The sequence below is a fragment of the Sabethes cyaneus genome, chromosome 3 (assembly GCF_943734655.1).
Source record: "Sabethes cyaneus chromosome 3, idSabCyanKW18_F2, whole genome shotgun sequence".
In the NCBI taxonomy this organism is placed as follows: Eukaryota; Metazoa; Arthropoda; class Insecta; order Diptera; family Culicidae; genus Sabethes; species Sabethes cyaneus.
In genome coordinates, this window is record NC_071355.1 from 163,573,014 (window position 1) to 163,594,844 (window position 21,831).

At 40.3% G+C, this 21,831-nt stretch overlaps 2 protein-coding genes across 2 annotated transcripts; one reads left to right on the plus strand and one right to left on the minus strand.

Annotated features, from left to right (window-relative positions):
* Positions 1-5,168: 5,168 nt before the first annotated feature.
* Positions 5,169-8,172, minus strand: LOC128742332 (ski oncogene-like). Its single transcript, XM_053838663.1, has one exon. It carries the CDS (start codon positions 6,265-6,267, stop codon positions 5,272-5,274), a length of 996 nt encoding a protein of 331 aa, XP_053694638.1. The 5' UTR covers positions 6,268-8,172; the 3' UTR covers positions 5,169-5,271.
* A 9,687-nt stretch (positions 8,173-17,859) lies between these two features.
* LOC128742660 (ATP-dependent DNA helicase PIF1) lies at positions 17,860-20,359 on the plus strand. The gene is made up of 3 exons (XM_053839086.1): positions 17,860-18,198; positions 18,254-18,999; positions 19,062-20,359. Exons 1-3 carry the CDS (start codon positions 18,015-18,017, stop codon positions 20,124-20,126), a joined length of 1,995 nt encoding a protein of 664 aa, XP_053695061.1. The 5' UTR covers positions 17,860-18,014; the 3' UTR covers positions 20,127-20,359.
* Positions 20,360-21,831: the final 1,472 nt, after the last annotated feature.

Genomic DNA, 21,831 nt, shown 5'->3' on the forward strand with positions numbered 1-21,831 from the left:
AACCGTATACCAGACACGTCAAAGCGATCTTTCTCGGCTGAACATCAGGCAGCTAGATAACCGAGAACTATGCGCAAATACTGGATGAGGCACTGTCTTCTTCTGAGGAGTTAGGTGTTTCAAACCTCGAAGACGGCTGGGATAGAATATGCTCGGCCATCATTAGGTGAAGAGCCCCGAAGTATACAAATAGATTGATTTGATGGGGAATACCAACAAGCGGTGAAGAGAAAAAATGCTTGGATTAATTATCTGAGCATTGCTACTAGAGAGAAATACCGATCAAATACCGACGAGCAAGAAACCAGTTGACCACGATCCTGGGGAGTAAAAAGCGCCAAAAGGAGAACAGAGGTCGTGCAGAAATAAAACAGCTAAGCGACAAGATGACGGCTCATCCTGCATGCTCTTCAACACCGCTCTTGAGAGGTTGAGGGGTCGAAACGAGAGGCACGAGTTTCACCAAGGCGGTAGCTAACTTGTGGGATTTTGTATGGAAAGCTAAAAGGTAAATTTTTCAAAACTATGCTGTACCAGTACCGACGCGTTCAAAAGAAATCCAGGGTCGAAAGGCGTGGTCTCAAAGACCCGGAAACCCTGATAGCTGGATTACGCCTAAGACCAATGGGAATAAACAAGTCGTTCCACAAGATGGCCTAGGAGACTCTAGCAGGGCTTCCGGCAAGGCAGAGACTTTTCGTGGTTGGTCTCCGAAATCCGCGGATCTTGGCATTCTGGAAGTTCCAGGGCCGAGCGGTTCCACTACACTGACTCTGCTAGGGGGCTCAGGATATTCCAGTAAGATCAGGGGTAAGGGTGAGACCATACGAAGACAAAATCATCCTAGATCCAGAGAGAATTCGGGTACTGGCGACAGCAGAAAAACTTTAAAGCGAGGATCAGAAGGGACTCCGAGTCCCCCAAACGTGCTTAAATGCAAAACAGAACAGGAATTTCAGAATACTAAGATTCTACAAATAAACCTCGATCACATGAGGGCAGCATCAAGCGTGCTTTTTAGGAGGTTTCAAAAAGACTCATTGGATCTGGCATTGATTCAAGAGCCCTGGGTTCACAAAAGCAGAACACTTGGTATTCAAACTACTTTGATATCATATAGTTAAGAACTTTACGACGGCGGAGGTAATCTACGCCAGATCGAAAGTAGAGTCTAGAAGAATTAGGCAAAGTATAAATGCATCGAAGAGTAAACATTTGAAAGGAAGACCCTCGAAAGAAACAAACGTGTTCTTCCCACGGATGGTAACTGTTCACGGCGACGAACTAGAAGTGGTAGATGAGTTCGTGTATTTGGAATTGATGGCGACTGCGGCAAGAACACTAGTAAGGAGATCCATCAGTCTATTCAAGCGGGAAATCGGGCCTACTTTGCTCTTCACAAAACGCTAAGATCAAGAAGCATACGCCGTCGTGCGAAGCTGACGATGTACAAAACCATTATTAGACCAGTAGTTCTTTATGCACTTGAAGCCGTGACGCTGCTAACGGAGGGCATACGCGCCCTTGTCGTGTCCGAGTGGAAGGTACTGCAGACGATATTTGGCGGAATACAAACTGAAAGCGGAGAGTGGCGGAGACGTCGTACGAATCACGAGCTACATGCACTGCTTGGAGAGATTCCCATCGCACATCTGGTGAAAGTCAGTGGGCTGCGGTGGTGGGCCGAACACGTCGTAAGGATACCGGACGACAGTGCAATGAAAACAGTTCTCTCAAATAACCCCACCGGCACCAGGAACAGGGGTGCTACACGTGCAAGATGGCCCGACCATGTCGGAAGTAATTTACGACTACTGAGATGTCTGGGAAATTAGCGACAAACGGCCCAAGATCGAGTTGAATTGAGATGAGTGCTTGAAACAGCACGAGCCATCCCGGCTTTAGACTGGTGACGAATATAAAAAGCGCCAACTGTCAAACTGTTACCGTAATAATTCTTAAGACAGGCCGAAAACTTATTCCAGGACTCTGTTCTTCTGGTGTTCGTTGACTTAGAAAAGGCGTTCGACCGACTCAACCACGAAAACATCTAAGGCGCACTTAGGCGTAGAGGAGGACCAGAGAAGCTAATTCATCTCATCCAAGGCTCAGTACGAGGCGTTCTCGTGCAAGGTTTTGCACGACGGCGTCTTGTCCGACCCCATAAAGATTACTGCTGGCTGTGAGACAGCTTCTCATATTTATGGATGAGATATTAGTCGAACAATTGACAGTAGGCCAAATCGAGGATTGCCTTGGAATCCTCTAACGATGGAGCAGCTAAATGACCTCGACCTAGCCGACGACATTGTAGGGCTCACAGTCAATGTAGCAAAAACCAAGTCTATGGTAGTCAACACTAACAATTCCACCAACTTCACAGTAGCGGAACTACAAGTTGAGCAGGTAGACGGCTTTCAATATCTTGGTAGCCAGACAATGCCCGATGGTGGTACCAAGACTGATATAGCCACACAGATCAGGAAGGCCAGGGGTGCCTTTGCAGGTCTGCGAATTATTTGGTTGCTCCAACCAGATCACTCTACGTACGAAAACCTGAATCTTTAATTCAAATCCGTACTGCTGTATGCCTGCGAAACGTGGTGCGTATCAGCGGAAACAACGCAAAAACTGCAGATATTCATTAACCGGTGCCTGCGATATATCATTCGTGCCTGGTGGCCTGATAACTGGATATCTAATAAGGAACACCATTGTCGGTGTCATCAACGGCCGATAACCACAGAAATTAGTGAACGTAGGTGGAAGTGGATCGGATACACCTTGAGGAAAGGAGCGAACGAGGTCTGCAGAGAAGCACTCGACTGGAATCCACAAGGACAGCGTAGAAGAGGTAGACCCAGAGGCTCATGGCGATTCAGCATAGCCAACGAAATCCGGGTTGTCCTGGCGACAGGTAAAAGCCATGGCGGGTAACCGTCAGCAGTGGATATCCCTGACTTCATCCCTTTGAATTCTGCCGGACCGGCGGACAAGGACACATATGTAAGCCGAAAACTTATCAGTGATTTGACTGGATACAAACGAAGATGCAACAGCAATGAGAACGCCACCATCACGCTAATGGCTGCTAGTGTTTAGGTTACGATCAGTTCTACAGTCGGTAAATGATTCTCGAAATATTGCAGCTATTTACGAAGTACTTTTTTCAATCCAAAATTTATGTTACCGTCATCTTTTTTTTACTCTGAAGATATGGTTTGCGCTGCCAATTATGGTAAGTAGTTTCGTAGCAGCTCAAAAAGCAGTTGGTCGGCCAATAGTAGTGTTTGAATCAATCCGAAAACAAGAAAAATTACTTAAATCTATACTACTCGAATCAATCAAGCGACCTTTGCAGCAAGATGAATTGCGAGCGGCTGAAGCATGATGGCTATTTCGAAGAGTTGTGGATTCAAAGTCATCTGGGGCCATTTACGGGTCCTTGCTTTACGTTTTCAACCGCCGTCATATTGCAGTGTTGGCTCCTGTACTTCCGCAGAAAATTCAGGTACGGGTTCTTCGTTTTCTTTCGTCCGGAGTAGCTTTGCTGGACACTGCTTTGCTGGTCCTCGGGAGGCACAAGCATTTCGAATTCATCACGATTCTTAATATCTTGGATCTTGATGTAAGCGGGTCTAAAAATGGAATGCCACTTTTTTCCCATTCGCATTTACCGCCACTCGCAAAAGTCCCATTTAAATATGAAACTCTACAGAAAATGGGACTGTTATGCGAGTAGCGGTAGTTTTGTTAGTTGCTAATACGTGATCTGATTAGCCTATTTGGCCTTAACGATACTAACTCCTATAACATTTCTTGGCGTGAAGGCTAACGGGCGGCCCTTAGTCAGTTTAGTTTCATACTGAGATCCGTAAATCCCTGAGGAATTCCAGGATAAATTGTTTCCAAAGCATCAGACTCAGACAAGTTTCATTATCGGCCTCCATGCTCTGTCTTTCTCCTGTGCGCCGCTAAAGATCGTTCTTAACACTAGTCTCTTAAAAACTCCGACCACTCTCAGGCCGGATTCTATTCTGCCAGCTCGTATCGAAAAGTATTCACAGATTTTTTTGAATGTCAGAATGGCATTGGGTTCATTGCGACAGTACTAGTTGACAGTACCAAACTAGTGAAAAATTTCGTGAAAACTTTTTTTGATAGCTTTCTTGGATTCATGAGAAAATTTGCTTACATTTTCATTCAAATATTTCTTACGATGCTCGTGAGGTCAGATGTCATGAATTGAAAAAAGCCAAAAGTTTTCCTGATCGTTTTTCTTATTCAAGGTTTTATAACCAAAACCTGCCTGTCCTACGTCATCCGTTTCACTAAAGGACACTAAAAATTTCAACCTGCCGGTATTATTTTCAGCATTCACAACATGTGCATAATTATTCATAGATATTGCGAAAGGGCGAGGAATCTTTAAAAACCATGTGACAACACTTAATCACGCTCGTTGGAAAAAACAAAAAAGTCGTTTTATTAAGTAAACTACAAACATTTTTTACGACCAGTTTGTTATAGCGGCTTCAGCACCCTCAACCGAACATTCGTCTGTTCTATTCCAAATCAACTGAAAAGTCTGAGTATAAGTTAAGATACGACTTTTGGAGTAAAAGCGGAGGTTTTGCGAACACACTCCTGCGAAAAAATCACGATTTCTCAACACCTGCAGCAAGTTTTAACTACTGTACATGTACTGTATATGTACATATGATATACATCCCAGGTCCAAGAATGTAGCGAATAATACTCGTTAGTTGCTCTAATTTTTAAAAGCCAAACAATTTGAGACATACTTTTAATGCCTTTTTCGATTTCTCTTTGACAAAATTTGAGTTTGTATAATAAAAAAACAAAGTTTGTTTCATTTTCAGATCATTTGTCATAAAAAATATCTGCTTCTAAGAATGTTTTTAATGTGAAACTCTTAATTATCATTCACCATCATTATCACCCACGTTCAACTTTGTGAAACCGAACCACAACGTTCCACAGAGATTGCTCCAGCGAATTGAGCTCAAATGTCTATTACCTTCCATTTGTAGACCTAACCTATCTTATCTGACAATAGATTCGATATGAATGAAACTTCGCAGACAGGTTTAATTGGATTAACTGCCTTTATTTCGCAAATACGAATTTGGTTTTTCAAGGCTATCTTATCTCTGTTTGGTAGACAATTATTTATCCGTACGATTACGGCATACGGCTTACCAACTGGCATCGCCGATAGCAAATGACTTGTCTCTTTTTTTATCAGCCTCAATCGGCCCCCACTGAATACAAGGAAGAAAAAAAAACAGGTACACAAACCAATCGCAGAAACACACTCACCTTTCGCTTGTTGATCCAGTAATCTCGCTCCAGCTCAAACTCCATCTCGGTGTCCCGCTCCTGGCTCCAGATTTCCTCCAAAATTTTCACATACGCGTCACGATTTTCCTCATCCAGTGCCACGTGAATGTAGGCACGCCAGTTGCTCGAATTGAACCCCCAGTGGCAGGTGCGATTCTCGTGCCGGTTGTGCTGATGGCAGACAAACTTCTGGGGCGAAAACATTCCCTGGCACTCGCAGCACTCGATACAGGCCGGTTCCTTGTACGAGTAGAGTTCGGCCGTGAAAATGCCTTCAGCTTTGCCGAAACACCGATGGTACACCCGAAAGGACGTAGTTGCTCCCTTCCGGTTCCTGGTGCTGTCGGCTTGATGTAGCATGTAGCTACAGAGCCGTTCGGCGTTTGTCCGAGTGATCAGACCGCACGTTTTTGCCGTTTCAGGAATGATGTTGGCTCGTTTGAATTCCTGCAGCTGCTGATCGGTGCAATTGTACAGATAGATCATCAACTCCTGAATGCTGCGATTAATCTGCTCGACTGAAAAGTCCATCAGGATGTTGTTGAAAATTTGTGGCAAACAGAGCCTCATCTCGCCGCCAAGCAGAAAGCAGCCAATTTTCTTTCCTTCAAGCATCGTAAGTTGCACCACACCACAGTCCGGATCCGGAGTGGTCATGATCGGATGCGATGGCATGGGCAGTGGTCCAGTGATAGGCTGTACAATTAAGCTTCCACCCGGTTCATCTGTATGTTCGGGAGTTTCTGGTCGCTCCGGTCGTCCGCTAGGACCGACAACACCGCCAGCAGCACTGCTCTTGCTGGGATGAACCAACGAGAGACCAGGTCCGTGTAAACCCTTAGGAGCATTGTCCTGGTAGGTTTTCAGCACCGTGATCAGTTGTGGCGGAACGTACTCGGTCATTTTTCTACACAGGATCGGTTCGGTTGGAAGGGGAATACTCCGCTCTCGGTGCGCCCAGGGATGAGGGGGGATTCCGTCGATATTTGATTGCAACAGGCACGGGAAAATTTTCTTTGTGTATTATTTTACTTGAGACACTTCTTTATTTTTCACGCACACCCACTTTTTCATCAAATTGCTTTAGCCCGGATTTGTAGGATAACACACGACTGAAACGGGTCTTCTAGAACCCAATCATTTTCCATCGGTAGAAAACACACTTGTCGTTTAGATTCTCTCTTTCTCTATTGCCCCTCGTTACAAGCACTTTGGATTTTCACCTTTGCACTGTGAGGGCGGGTTTGGTATTCAAATGATTTTCACCTAAACACTCCACTTCCTCTTTGTTTTATCTCAATCGCAACGAACACTTTTTCTCCAATCTGAAGAGGCTTCGTTTTTTTCCTCTAAACTACACTTCCGCTGGCGGCAAACAAACCACCCACACAAACGGCCCAGCCACACTTCACGACTTGTAGGGCATTTTCAAGTCGCTTGGTGCTCAGAATGAGGCGTAGAAGTAGGGCATTCCAAGGGCTCGATGGAACAGGATCCGCTGTATGATGTACATTGTCACCGGATGTGAGCAGTCGGTATGAGAGGATGTAATGTCGTACGGCCAAGCTGTCATCAAACTCTTTCCTATTGGTCCCGGTTGATTCCCGGTTTACATACGTTTGCTAGTTTGTGCAATACATTCGCGAAAAATTTATCACCGACCAGACAGGCTGTGCCGGTGCAAGCGAACCAGCAATGGTGGAAACGGCGGAAACCATGTGCCAAGAATGTTGCCGTCTTTCGGTACGACTTTACACGGTTCCTTGCGCCGCTCTTCTCCCGACTGGCTCGCAAACTTTTAATTTTAATTGGCACTAAAATTACTTCAATTTTTGCTTTCTCCACTTTTTCTGCGCGTTCGCTCACATGTACGCGCGGCGGCAAATGCAAAGGCGGCGCGACGCTCTCTCCCGCTACATTCACTGCCCACTACTGCCTGCCTGCTTCTTGACGGCTTTCGAGCTCGCTGTTCGCTCTGTTCACGTCCGTTTCAGCTTCAGGTACGACGGGTCGCCGAAAAGTACGGACATTAGAGGGAACGAAGAGAAAAAAAAAATTGCAAACGATGTTCGTCCGTCGTCTGAAATTCGACAAAATACGGCAGCCGCGCGGCGTAAAAGTTAAGAAAAAGCTGCACTTACGCAACGTTTTATTTATATTTGTAACTGCCCACCGTGGTTGGAAAAAACCAATCAAGGTGTTAATACGCGTATTGCTCGAATCAGTCGGATGGGAACGATGCAAAAGTTTGCCGACTTGTAACTTTTTCGGTGAAACGTTCAAACGTGGCCATTCTTTACAACAATTTGCATTTTCTTTCGTCCGAACCGTCTTCTTCTGACGTTGACCTTGCGGTTTACTACTCTCCAATCAATCGATGTGCCAATCCCATTAATCAATAACGCACAAACGACACATCTAACCTACGGTTTACTACGGCAAAGTCCGTCACCGAAACCGAATCCGAAAATCACTGCACTGAATCTATTTTCTGTTCGCGATTTTTTTCTGCTATTCGCATCACTAGCAACGCCGAAGCAGCAAACAAGATTCACTTCTTGTCATCATCGGTTCCGAGTCCGATTCCGACGACGACGGTGATTCCTCTCACTGCTACCATCCAGCCGCTTCTTTCCATCGTACTTACTAGACACCAATCATACACACGTACCCCCGCGCGGATTTCAGACCCTTCTACAAACAGTTTTTGCTTGTTCTTCTACTTCTTTTTGCCTACACACCATAGGTCTCCCACAGTGGAAACTACCTCGCGCGCGACACAAAACAGAACCTTCGCGTTTGTCTAGCAAAACATGTCTGACGGAACCGTCGAATGAACCTTTTTGAAAGAGAATTTTTCGCTATATTATGCTTATAGCGCGGCTACCGCGCGCGCACACACCGCTATTCTGCACACAACCACACCAGACACCACACTGCACACTGGCTCTGGCTCTGTCGATGGCGACAGTGAGTTTGCGAGAAGCTCACCAACACCAACCGTTTGATCAAAGACGCGACGCTACGCGACGGGGTGAGCTTCCGATCGCGCCCTATACGTACACGAAAACTGGCTAGACAAAACAATCACACAACGATAGAACTCGTGAATGGTGCTGCGACGGTGATGGCGATGCTGGTGCCGACGGCGGCAGCGACGGAGACCACCACTAACGGACCACAATTCATTCTCAGTCGAGCCGCGGTGTGTCCCTTCTTGGTGTGGGTATCACTCTCGGAGAGCAAACGAAGCAGACGTACCACTTTGCAAATCGATAATTTTGCGCAATTCTGTCAATTCACCAAAAAGAACTACTTTTTTGACTTAGTATAACACCAAAAACACTGATCGCACAAGTGTGGAATGCTTTTAACTTATGACTTTCGAACCACATTCCTTAACTAACATCCGGCGACGGTTAGTTCGTCTCGTACACCTTCCATCTAGCAGTCAGTCACGAATCGAATTTGCTGCCACTGCCAAAAACGTCCTGCCGGAGCACTTCATTCAACTCTGATGCGACGGTCGGCCGGAAATCTCTCACATGTAAAACGGGTGAGCTCGTGGATTTCTTTGATACCGTTCATTCACTTTATCACTGTTCATGCTCATGCTATCCAACTCACGGCGCAAGATAACGTATCATTGAAGGTATAGGTTGAAATATTTTATTATTTAAGCCAATTAATTTGGTATTTCAAACCCCTGTAAAATCATTAACGACTCAACTCATCCCTAAAGAACAACGCGCGATATGCTTTATTTTTTACTAGCTGACCCGGCAAACTACGTACTGCCACCAATTGAATTAAATGCCGTAAATAGTAAATTTTGGATGTACTCAAAGTGTGGGTTAAGGTTTGTGCGTTTTTGAGAAGTTTATCTTTTGAGGGAATGGTTAATTGACTACCGGATTTTCATAGAACATCTATTTCTTACAACTGTGATAAACCATTAGTTACAAATGGCAATCAAAATCGTAAAATTTATTGCCAAATATACGCTAAAAACATGTGGAAAATGTTGATTTTTCAATTCTCAGTACCCAACAGTTGTGCTGAGTGTCAATTTATTTTTTGTAAAAGTAGGCTCGATGTTATTATATAACGCCTAATTCCGTCTACTGCAGTTAACTGTTTAATGATATGCAATATACATTCAAAACTTTTTGAGAACAGAATCATTGCACCACCAACTATATTTTCATTGCCGCCGAAATCTATGATTGTTCTGTTCAACGCCCTCAAATGTTTTCTTTCGCCTTTGTGCATTCCCCCATTATTGATTTGAAATTTTGCATGTTCTTTTTTACGCAAATTGTTGGTTTATTAAACATATAATTTGTTGACACTTTCGATTTCCTCTATCGAAATCAGAGCTTTGTTGTGATTGCCACCGTAATTTTTGAATTTAAATTTGATATTCATATGTATGAAATGAGAATGTCAATTAGATTCATTAGATTTTTAATTTTACTTATCAATCGATTGGTAAGAATTTATCGAATGAATTATACTCTACTGAAAGTCCTCAAACAATTACCTTTGTTAGTATATTATACCAATCCGATAGGTTTCATTATTCCTCAAAATATAATCAATGTTATTTGCTAATTTCATTTCTTGCTGGGCTCCTCAAACATACGAAAATGCAAATAAATGTACGCCTTGTCTTAAACCCTTTTTTGTCTTCTTTATTACTTTGGTATTTCAAAACAATTTGAAACAGAATTATAATTTTATGAGCCTTTTTGCACTTTTAGAAGTCTAACCAGAAGAGAAAAGGACAAAAAATAATTAACGTTGTTTTCAATACGAATAATTCTAATGGGTTACATGTACTTTTAGTGTTAATCTATTTCAGCTAATATTCTTATCAAGTACCTACACTTTTCAATTAAATTTAATACATAAAGTATATTCTTCACTTGACGGTCATATAGCTTCATACCTAATTTTTAGTCATTGAAACATTCGTAAACATGCATTAGAAACGCATACAACGTAGAAAGTTTCCAGTTCTGGTTAATTTCATTAATTTGATAAATGATGTGAAAGAATTAGTTTTAGGCTATTAGGCTCTTTTATAAACGGAACCCCCAACGCATTATACAACATTTATTATTTTTTAAATTTGCTAGCCCATAAAACTGTTTATTAGCAAGAATAAAGGTTCTGTTTCAATACAGTGGTATTCCGATTATATCTACACCTGGTTTAATCTACACCCGAATTTAGGTACCCCCGATTTTGTCTACCATTTAGACCCGGTTTTATCTACCTTTTTTAAATTGTCATTTCAGCATGAAATTTTGGAAGATTTCATGAATTTATGCATTACAGGGAATATTTCTCTATTTTATAGTTTATTATATGGCATCTGTGCTATGTAATTATACACAGAATGGGTATAATAATGCTGAAGTCAAATACGCAAAGTAACTTCCATTTATTTTGTGAAGCATATTTTTAACATTTCATAATGATCCTTTGAGATATTTTTCTATACCGTAACGCTAACAGGCACACCCCGTCTCCGCTAGAAACTATGGTTATCACCTTTCTTTCCTTAAAAATTCTAATCTTTTGAACCATTGAACCGATTTTAATAGTTTTATTACCAAATTTATGAGCTTTTCAGAAAAAAACAATAAACTGACGTTCAAAGTTTTTTATGATGGCAAAAACATTTTTTTAGGAGCCTTGATACTCTTAAAATCACTTAAAACTTTTAAAATATTCGTTTTTGTCTTTCTACTATATAAATATATAGTATAAAGGTATAGCAATCACTCGAAAATTCGGAATGGAAAGAAGGTTTTAGTTTTTCATTATACTTTCAACGGCAAGCTAGTTTTTTACATACGATATCAAAAAACAGATATCTGACATTTTTAGTTTTTGAGATACTCTTTTTTAAGAAATAAAGATGCGAAAATGCAATGGACTCGCATGGCATTTTATTTTTGAGACGCATTTCTTTGTCAAAGACCCCCAAAAAGTGTCAAAGAGTGTTTATTGTAAGTAAAAACAAAAACCATGCGTCTCCATTGTATTCTCGATACTTTATGAAAACTTTCTTTGGTCTACACACCATAGAAACATAAAAAGTGAATGTTTTTAATGTTTTTGCGATAAAAAAAAGTTTGGGCATTAGTCCAATATTTTTTTCTGAAAAGCTCATTAGAATACTTTCCATTTGGTAATAACATCATTGAAATAGGTTCAATGGATCAAAAGTTATGAATTTTCAAAGAAAAAAAGGTGGAAAAAATGGTAACTTTTGGGACCACACTGACTCAGAAAAGAGAACCCTAAGTACCAAATTAAAATACGGATCTCATATTTACTGCAAAGGAATAAGTACACAAAATTTGAATAAAATTGGAGCAATTTTGAATTTCGATATGTCTTTTTTCATAATATGTATTGCTGAGTTGACATGCGTTATGGCTAATTGTTGATATCAATAAAATGAGCCCTATGCGTAAAATTACGCTAAAATAATACATAATTGAAGAAAATGATTAATATTAACAACATTTTTTGTTCATTTAAATTATTTTGGAGCAATTCATTTCTCCCCAAATTTGTCTACTTTCCAAATATATCTACCAAAAATTTTCGGATGGGTAGATAAAATCGGTAAACCACTGTATATGTATATTGCATACCATATTAACGGACAACTACAGCAGACGGAATTAGGCATTATCTAGAGCTATCGAATTTACTTTTATAAAAAATAAATTAACAGTCAGCTTAACTGTTGAGTGCTATAAATTGAAAAATCAACATTTTTCACATGTTTTCAATGAATATTTGGCAATAAGTTTTAGGATACTGGAAAGATTACCATTTCTAACTAATGTTGATTTCAGATAATCGCCGCCACCGCAATGTTTGTTCGATTTAATCGACGTTTTTCGGCGAAATAAGTATGAAGATTTTTAAATACCAGTTAGTCCGGACGTTTCGAGCTACTACTGGTCTTCGCTCATCATCTGCGGACAACTTTTTCGTCCATTAGGTTCTACTTGGACTTGGCGAAAGATAAACCAAGTAGAACCTAATGGACGAAAAAGTTGTCCGCAAATGATGAGCGAAGACCAGTAGTAGCTCGAAACGTCCGGACTAACTGGTATTTAAAAATCTTCATACTTATTTCGCCGAAAAACGTCGATTAAATCGAACGAACATTTCTAACTCAGTTTCTAAGTATTTCAGTATTCAGTATTTCTAACACAGTTGTAACGAACAGATGTTCTGTGAAAATCAGGCACTATTGACCATTCAATCAAAGTTACCCTCAACAACATGTTTGTTAGCCCAGCAACGACGCTTCATATTGAATGCGACGCCGGTTGATTTGCACCGATAATAATCATAGTAGTCTAAAACATTGTCTATGCGACGAATGGCGGGAAAAGTAAAATATCGGTTTTTTACTATTTTTCAGTTTTTCGCGTAGATTTTTAATATTTTTTTTGCGTATAAACCTGCCGCAAACCAAAACACATCAACTGAAAAAAGAATCATGCAATTCGGTCCTGCCGTTCTTGAGTTTATCCCTTACAAACAAACGAACCAACTTGGTTTTATTATATACACACTTAACAAAAAGCACCGAATTCGGTAAAATTTTACCGAATTCTAAACAGCTGAACGTTCGGTAAAAATTTCGATGGTGCCAATCGACGTTTACAGATCATTAGTAATGTTTGGTGCAATAAAAAATTTTACCGAACGTTCAGCTGTTTAGATTTCGGTAAATTTTACCGAATCGTTTAAGTGTGTAGAAGATTCTTCTGTTTTTCAGGTACCTATTTACTCAAAACACATTTTATAAATTTTGTGATATACACACGAGTGGCTATAGGTTTTTTTTAACGAATTAGGCTTATATCAATTTGAAAAAAGTTTATGTCGCCCCCCCCCTCTTAAAAATTTTCGAAATGGGGAGGGGCTAAAAAATAAAGTGTAATTTTAATATGTTGCATTCTTTAGTGATTAGCGAATTTTTCACACTTCAATGAGTTTATATCTCTAAATTATTCAATATTGCCCCTTTTATGACTATTTAGACTACTGTGATTTAATGCAACGTACCGCATTTTGCACTGTTAATCTGACACTAGAGTGGCTTTTGGTTTAATCTACTAATGAGTTTGACTTCTTTTTCCTTCTTCCCCTTCTTTTTCACGTCATTTTCTTTGAGCGAAATCGTGTGCGAGATTCGACTCGAGTAAATCGGGGTGAATTTGCATGTCTTCGTTGCCTTATCCGTAGGAAGCAGCAACAGCTGAAGCTCAACAATTTTCGATCGGATTCTATAGGGCGTAAATTAAATACAATAATAAGGAAGCACCCATAGCTTATATCGTATATATTTCTGTCATCCGTGCTAGGGAAGCACTGACGAGGGAAGGCAAAAATATGAAAATAATTCAAATTTTCAAAATCAAAAACAAAAATTTTTCAAATTCAATTTCAAAAACAAAATCAATAGTTTTCTATATTTTCAATATTTTCAATCGATTTCCCGATCAATTGGTGTAAATATCTTGGAAATCTATTGAAAATTGACTGAATTATAAGCCGAAGCGTGAAAACGCGTTTCTACTTTGATGACGTCATTTCCAAGTTCCAACAGCCAATCACGAAGCGAGAATTCTGGTAAAACATAGGTTCATTATTTTCAATTTTTCAATAGTTCAACATCAAGAATCCACACTTTTCTTTATTTGGTTCAATTCTTAGAAGATTTTCCAATCGATTGGTGTAAGAATATTGTAAATCGTTGGGAAAACGGCTGCCCAAGGAACAATTTTGTTGCATAGCAGCTTGTCAGACGCTTGTTCCATTGAATTTAGCTATACAATGGTTGAATAAACTGCTCTTAAACAAAAATGTTTGTTGGGTGAGCTATTAGCGCTCAAAACCTTTCATTTTTCGTGACGCTCGCATTTTTCGATTTTTTGGAATGACGGCCTATCTCAAAACTTGCCGTAAGACGTAGTCCTACGTCAAAAAAATTGCCTACAAAAGCATCCACATGCTAAATCTGGTTCCATTTGCTTGACTAGTTATGAGTTATGAGGGAATTTGTATTTCATTTGTATGGGAGCCTCCTCTCCTGAAGAGGTAAGGGGTCCTAAAGAAAAAATGCATGCCTCCAAAAACACCCACATGCCAAATACCGTGTACCCCCGCTGGAATGACCTTCCTTAATCTGAACATTTTTAATCTGAACCCCGTTGGTATGAAGGCGTTCACATTAAAAACTGATCAAGCGTCATACACAATTGATGGTTAAGTTGACCGGGCAAAACAACAAGGGCATAGGGCAATGGCATTCATTTGTCAAATTTTGTTCCATTTACTTGATTGGTTCTCTAGTTATGAGAAAATTTGTATTTCATTTGTATGGAAGTCCCACCTCTTAAAATGAAGAGGGGTCATTATTCCTCTCATAAAAAAGGGAGGAGTTTCAATTCACCATAGAAAAAAATTTGCCTGCAAAAACACCCACATGCCAAATATGGTTCCATTTGATTAATTAGTTCTCGGGTTATGAGGAAATGTGTATTTCATTTGTATAGGAGCCCTCCCCGTCCAGAAGCAGGGAGAGATTTCAATTCACCATAGAATACATTCTTGTCTGCAAAAACACCCACATGCCAAATATGGTCCCATTTACTTGATTAGTTCTCGAGTTATGAGGAAATTTGCATTTCATTTGTATGGAAGCCCCCTATCTTAAAAGGGAGAGCGGTCATCATTCCCCTCCTAAAGAGGGGAGGGGTCTCAATTCACCATAGAAAAAAAATTGCCTACAAAAACACCCACATGCTATATTTGGTTCCATTTGCTTGATTAGTTCTAGTCTTTTGCCATCGAGATAACCTTCCCTGGCCACAAAAACCCCTACATGCAAATTTTCACGCCGATCGGTTCAGTAGTTTTCGATTAAATAAGGAACATAGAGACAGACAGACAGACAGAAATCCATTTTTATAGGTATAGATTAAACTGATCGCAAATTTCAAGATACTTCTGGAGATTGATGTTGCTTTTTTCTCTTTTGTAAATTTTATGCGCTGTTTTTTTTTGTTCTTTTATTTTGTTATTAAATGTAGTCTACGTTTAACTTCTTCGAAGTCAGTTATATGGTATTCTGGCACTTCTTCGTACACCCAGTCGTTGGAAACATGCATGAAAATTGAGTATTTGGTTGCTATGTGAAATGCTTCATTTTTCCATAATGGAGTTAATAATGCATTCACACAGAAGTCATTAATGCATTTGCTGAATAAAAGGTCTGTATATGAGTTTTGTTTATTTTTAATGTGGTTTGTTTGATACAACCCAAATTCAAAGTGTCAAAAAGATACTGCAATGTTTCATTTTCGCCTACGACTGGAAGTAAGACACATTCGTTTTCACTGTTTGTAATAAAGTCTGCATTTCGTTGATTGCAGTCGCAATAAATATGTAATTTTGCTTCTGGTTCCATATTGGAGACTATACTTTCGACAGTTTCGAAAAATAATTTAAATGGGCACACTCAAAAAAATCGACACGTCGCATTCACGTGAAAATTCATGTAAACTTCTGTATAGCAACTTACGTGAACTTTATGTACTACCCAGGTAACCAATAACCATTAAAATAAGCAGTAAATCAGTCGTTTATTAGCATCCCTGGCGTTTTATACTGCAGGTTGTTGTTTATCAGCTTTTTGACTGCATAACTGTTGTAAATTGGCATCCACAATTCTATTTAAATTCTTCTTGTTGGTAACTAGCTGCAAATAAGCATTGTCAGCACTATAAGAGGGCTAGCAGTAAAGTAGCCGCATATTTTGCCAAAATAGCATTTAAGTAGCATTTAAGGCAACTTAAATGCTTATTGGCCTGCTTTTATATTGCATTGGAAATGCTTATTGGTTACCTGGGTAGTTAATGAGAAAATTGATAAAATTTACCGGGATCGCACGTAGACTGGTTAGTATGAGTGGGAGTTACCAACAATTCACGTGAATGTTACATGAAAAGTTTGATGGATGAGAGTTACCTAGCAAACGGGAACTAAACCAATAAAATTAATGTGCTCTAAACTAAATGTGGTAAACCCTATTCGATTCTGCGGACTTTTTTACACAAAGTTATTTGGTTTTTAAGTTTTATTTTCTCGAAATTTAGCTTGGTATAGTCCAATAAGTGGAAAAAAATGTCAAATAGGGGAAAATGAGCACAATGGGACATTTCCTGATGGTAAACAGAAGAAAGGGTTTGGCACCACGAGATTCTTCGGAAAATTTTACATAAGATCACCTATATTTTATCAGCCTGTAGGCAGTTTAGTTTTCTTGTCGTTCTTTTCCCACACTCTTAAATGATTCTACCTGCAAATATGTTGGATTTAGTTAAAGCTAGGTTGAAACTACTCAAAATGCCCTTAAAGTGTGCAAACTCAGATTTTGAGTAGTTTTTCAACCAAAAAATTGGTAGTAGGAACTTAAAAGTGCGTTATTTGTCACAGAGAATAATTCAATTATCGGTAGCAAGTAGCCATCAGAATTGGTTGAAATTTTTACCCAAACTTTGAGTTTGTACACTTTAAGGGCATTTTGAGTAGTTTCAACCTAGCTCTAACTAAATCCGACTTATTTACAAGTAGAATCATTTAAGAGTGCACGATAAGTTACACACTTAACAAAAAGCACCGAGTTCGGCAAAATTTTACCGAAATCTAAACAGCTGAACGTTCGGTAAAAATTTCGATGGTGCCAATCGACGTTTACAGATCATTAATAATGTTTGGTGCAATAAAAAATTTTACCGAACGTTCTGCTGTTTAGATTTCGGTAAAATTTTACCGAACCGATTAAGTGTGTACGCTAAAGTGCTTTCACGAAGTACTTAAATTTTTTCAGTGTATGTTGATAGAGCTGTGCAACAGCCATCTGTCTTGTTTTGTTGCCAAGCACTTTGTTGAAATTAAATTTAAATTATGAATTACTATAATTTTATTCCTTTGTGTTACAAAATGTATTCCCATACAAATCTAGGGAAATCCTTGATTCAAAACGTATTTTCCAAACTACTATAGGCTGTCCTGATTTAGTGTTAGAGGTGCTAGATAAAATTGGATGAAAAAACAAAAAATTATAAAAATGGCATGAATATTGCTGCCAACACTGGTTGGCGCGAATTCAAACTAACGTCATGTTTTGTGTTTACGTGTGCCGCTGACCAGCGGGGTGCTATCCGTATCTTAACGAACGGTGTTTGACAGTCCACTTAACGAAGGGCGCTATTTCAAAAAATGCAAGAAATAGCGCCCGTCTGACAGGTAGATTTGCTGCCAACCTTTGTCGAGATGTGCTGAGATGTTGGCAACAAAAACATGGCACCCATCGCAAGCCCCTGCCGCTGACCTGACGGTTTGTTTAGTGAGTCTGTTAGTTTAATTTTCAAAGGAGTGAGCTCGTTTACCTATTTGAGCTTGAATTTACCTATTTGTGCGATTTTTCTGGGTTGGATTTTTTTTCTAATTCCACCTTGAGTGACTGATCTGCTTATAAACAGTATTGGATTAGTGTAATTTATTTTAAGTGACAAAACTTTCTAAAAGTCGGTCATAAAATGAATCCAAACGATGCTAGTTTGACTTGTGCGATAAGTGCCGAATGGATAAATGCGCAAGGTGCTTCTACTAAAAAAATTTCCTACAAGCAAGCTACATTGCGCTTAGTGCGAAATACTTTGAAAGAAATGTTTCTTGAGATTTCCACGGATAAGGCGCAACCTATGAAATTGAAACTAAAAGGTGCGTATTAATATTAATGGTTTTTAACAAAATATATCATAATCAATTTAATCAGGTATCAACGTGCATTCCAAGTTTATGGCGGAAGGAAAGGCTTCCATTCGCTTCAGTGAAGAAAAGTGTACCTTATTCTTATCTAATGCACCACCAGGGCTGCTCGTTCAGTTCCTAAAGATAATTTTTATTAAAATCACCTCCGGCGAAACATCGAACGCAGAATCTAAAGAAGACATGCTGAAGAAAACCCGTGCCCATCTACTATCGGGAAAGGCGAATCAATTCGATGATATCAGTCCAGTAACAAATACCGAGCTGGCTCGTGCTCGAAAGCTAGCGACTGGTAAGGGATCCGTAACAACGCCTTCTCCACCTCAGAAACGTAAACGCATTTCTGGGGAGTCTGATAGGCCCGCACCGAAAAAGCTCTATACACCTTCACCGCTTACCGGAAGCCTAGATCCGGAATCGCTAAACGACCAGCAGCGAATGGTAATGGATGCTTGCAAATCGGGAAGAAGTGTGTTCTTTACCGGTTCTGCTGGTACGGGTAAAAGTTTTCTGCTGCGCAAAATCATTTCTACACTTCCACCGGACGGTACTGTGGCAACAGCGTCCACCGGAGTGGCCGCCTGCTTGATTGGTGGTACGACATTACATTCATTTGCCGGTATCGGGAGCGGAGAGGCTGGCCTACAACGTTGTTACGAGATGGCTTCGAGGCCTAATTCTAGTCAGATTTGGAGAAAATGCAAACGTTTAATCATTGATGAGGTTTCTATGGTAGATGGAGATTATTTCGAGGTAATGTAGTATAGCTTGTTAGTTTATAAATCGGTTTATATAAAATTTCTCTTGTTTTACAGAAAATTGAGGCTGTTGCTCGCTACATCCGCAAAAATGATAAACCCTTCGGTGGCATCCAGTTGATTCTATGTGGAGACTTTTTTCAGCTGCCTCCTGTGGTAAAGCAGGATAAATTCTCTCGCGGTGCTCTATCTCAAGACACCAATTCACAATCGGTCGTTCGATTTTGTTTTCAAACTAAAGCATGGAAAGAATGTATTCAAAACAGTTACGAACTGACGGTCGTTCATCGGCAAAAGGATCCGGAATTTGTTTCCATCTTGAACAGTATAAGAATTGGACGAGTGACGACGGAGATTCGAGACCGGTTAGCTGCTACATCAAAGCAGAAGATCGAGGTTGAGGGCATTCTGGCGACACAACTTTGCTCTCATACAAATGATGCCGATCTGATCAATCAGTCCAAGCTAAACAATTTGCCGGGCGAAGAAAAGACATATCATGCTACCGATAGCGATGCATACATGAGTAAGCAACTGGATCAACAAGTTCAAGCTCCTGGAAAACTAACTCTAAAAGTGGGAGCCCAAGTTATGCTACTGAAAAATCTCAATATTGCTGAGGGTTTGGTAAACGGTGCTCGTGGAGTAGTGTTAGACTACGTGCAAGGTTATCCGCTGGTCAAGTTTAAGAAGCGGGAATATCTAGTGAAACCGGAGAAGTGGTCCATCAAAACAGCCGGCGCAGTCATCGTCAGCAGGACGCAGGTGCCCCTGAAATTAGCTTGGGCTTTTTCGATTCACAAATCACAGGGTTTAACGTTGGACTGTGTCGAAATGTCTCTGTCGAAAGTGTTCGAAGCGGGTCAGGCTTATGTGGCGCTCAGTAGAGCACAGAGCTTAGACAGTCTGCGGGTGCTCGACTTCGACGGCAAACAAGTGTGGGCTAATCCTAAAGTATTGGAGTATTACCGGGATCTTCGGCGGCAAATACGTGACCGTGAGCTCATGGCTCCAGTGGCCGTGGGACAGCAGAGGAAGAAGGAAGGTGGTCTGAAAAAGTCACTTTCTGCCATGGGACTGACCAAGTCGCTGATGAGCAAACCTTTGGTGACCATCAATTAATGCAACGGATAAGAGTTTCTTTACCAATGTGGTTCATTCTCACTTATTTAGGCAATATTCTATTCGGACATAGACAATCAGTAGATATGAATGAAATTTTTATAATTAGATCAATAGGAATAAAACAATTTTCACTAACTACTTGTAACTAAATATAATTTTTGAGCGAATATTATCATCGACCATTTAGCATATTGAAAATATCAACTTTTCAAGCGACCGATTTATAATGTATGAAGTAGCGAAACGCTAATATAATTTAAACGCAAATTTGAACACAGCTTTAAATGCATTTTATTTGATAACAATCCGAAATTTCAAAGAAGTTGTAACATATGACCATGTCTCATAGTAATTGTAAAAAAATATATTTTGTTTTGCATGTTAGGAGTATGGAAAAAATTCCTGAAGTATTGAATAAAATCCCCTTATCGAGACGCCGCGGTGCGGTTACCATTGGCTCCAGCGCACGAACCGACGGAGCGCAGAGAAGTTTTGCCGTAACGCAAGGAAGTTCCGCTTAAGTCTGCAAGGGGCGGGAGTTGCTTGCGATCAGTAAGCAGATCAAGGGTTTTTGTTCTAGTAAGCAAGGCGATCAGACGTGCCCAAGAGTGGGAGTAGAGAGTCGAAACCCCAATGCGGTATCCCCGTGGCGCAGGCTTTGCATACACTTTTCGCTTCAATTTTGCTCTTTTGATTACTGCACCTCAACGAAGCAGAATTTGAAAAAGTGGTGTATGGCATGGGGTATTTGTAGAATTAGCTATTATCTGCAATTTTGTTGAAGTAAGCATTGCTCTACCTTTGTATTTATGACGCTATAAGGCTGCTACCCCGTTGGCAGCAAAAAGAGCGCTCTTGTTGCTACCAAGGGCATTGCAGCCCTACAGTGGCGTAGATACTAAAGATAAAGCTACACTTTCTTCAGCAATATTATAGATAATAACTAGCTCTACAAATGTCTCATAAACCACTTTTTGAAATTCTGATTCGGTAAGGTGCAGTAATCAAAAGAGCAAAATCGAATCGAAAAGTGTATGCCAAGCATGCCGTGGCGGTATAAAGAAGAAAGATCGTGGTGTTCCGCGAAGTGCTGTATGTAGCTTGGAAAAAATCCCCGCAACTTAAATCGCCAATCGCCAAACTAATATTTTTTGAAACGGTGGTTCTACAGTTGATGAAGGACGGTAGGGGAAAGTGATGAACTGTTTTTGGAATGGAGTGGAAAGAGAGGAAAGATGAGGGGGGGGGGGGGGGGTTTATGTACCTACGCGAAACAAGTAGTCGTTGTGTTGTGACTCCTATCTTTTGTCCAATGCTGGAAGATGCATGGGTGAACCAAGCTATAATCTGAGATTATAGCCGGATTCGACAACAGAGCCGCTGGTCAAAAAGAGACTGCAAAACCCCGTTATTAAGATAGTGACGTATCTGGTTGGGTTATTTATAGAAACAAATTGTGTTTCTTCCTCCGTCTACTGTAGAAACCACCGACCGAGAAGTCTTACTTCCAGACCGCAGAACAGTACTCCAGAGTCGATCTAACCAGGGAGCTGTTTAATGCTTCTAAGCAGTAGACGTCTGTGAAACTTTTGGTGATCCTAAAAATGAATCGTGTTCCTTCAAGTACGAGTCCTTCATTTTCACGTCGTCGAAATAAAGCAGGAATATGAGCGGTCCAAGATAATTGATCGGCGGTATACCT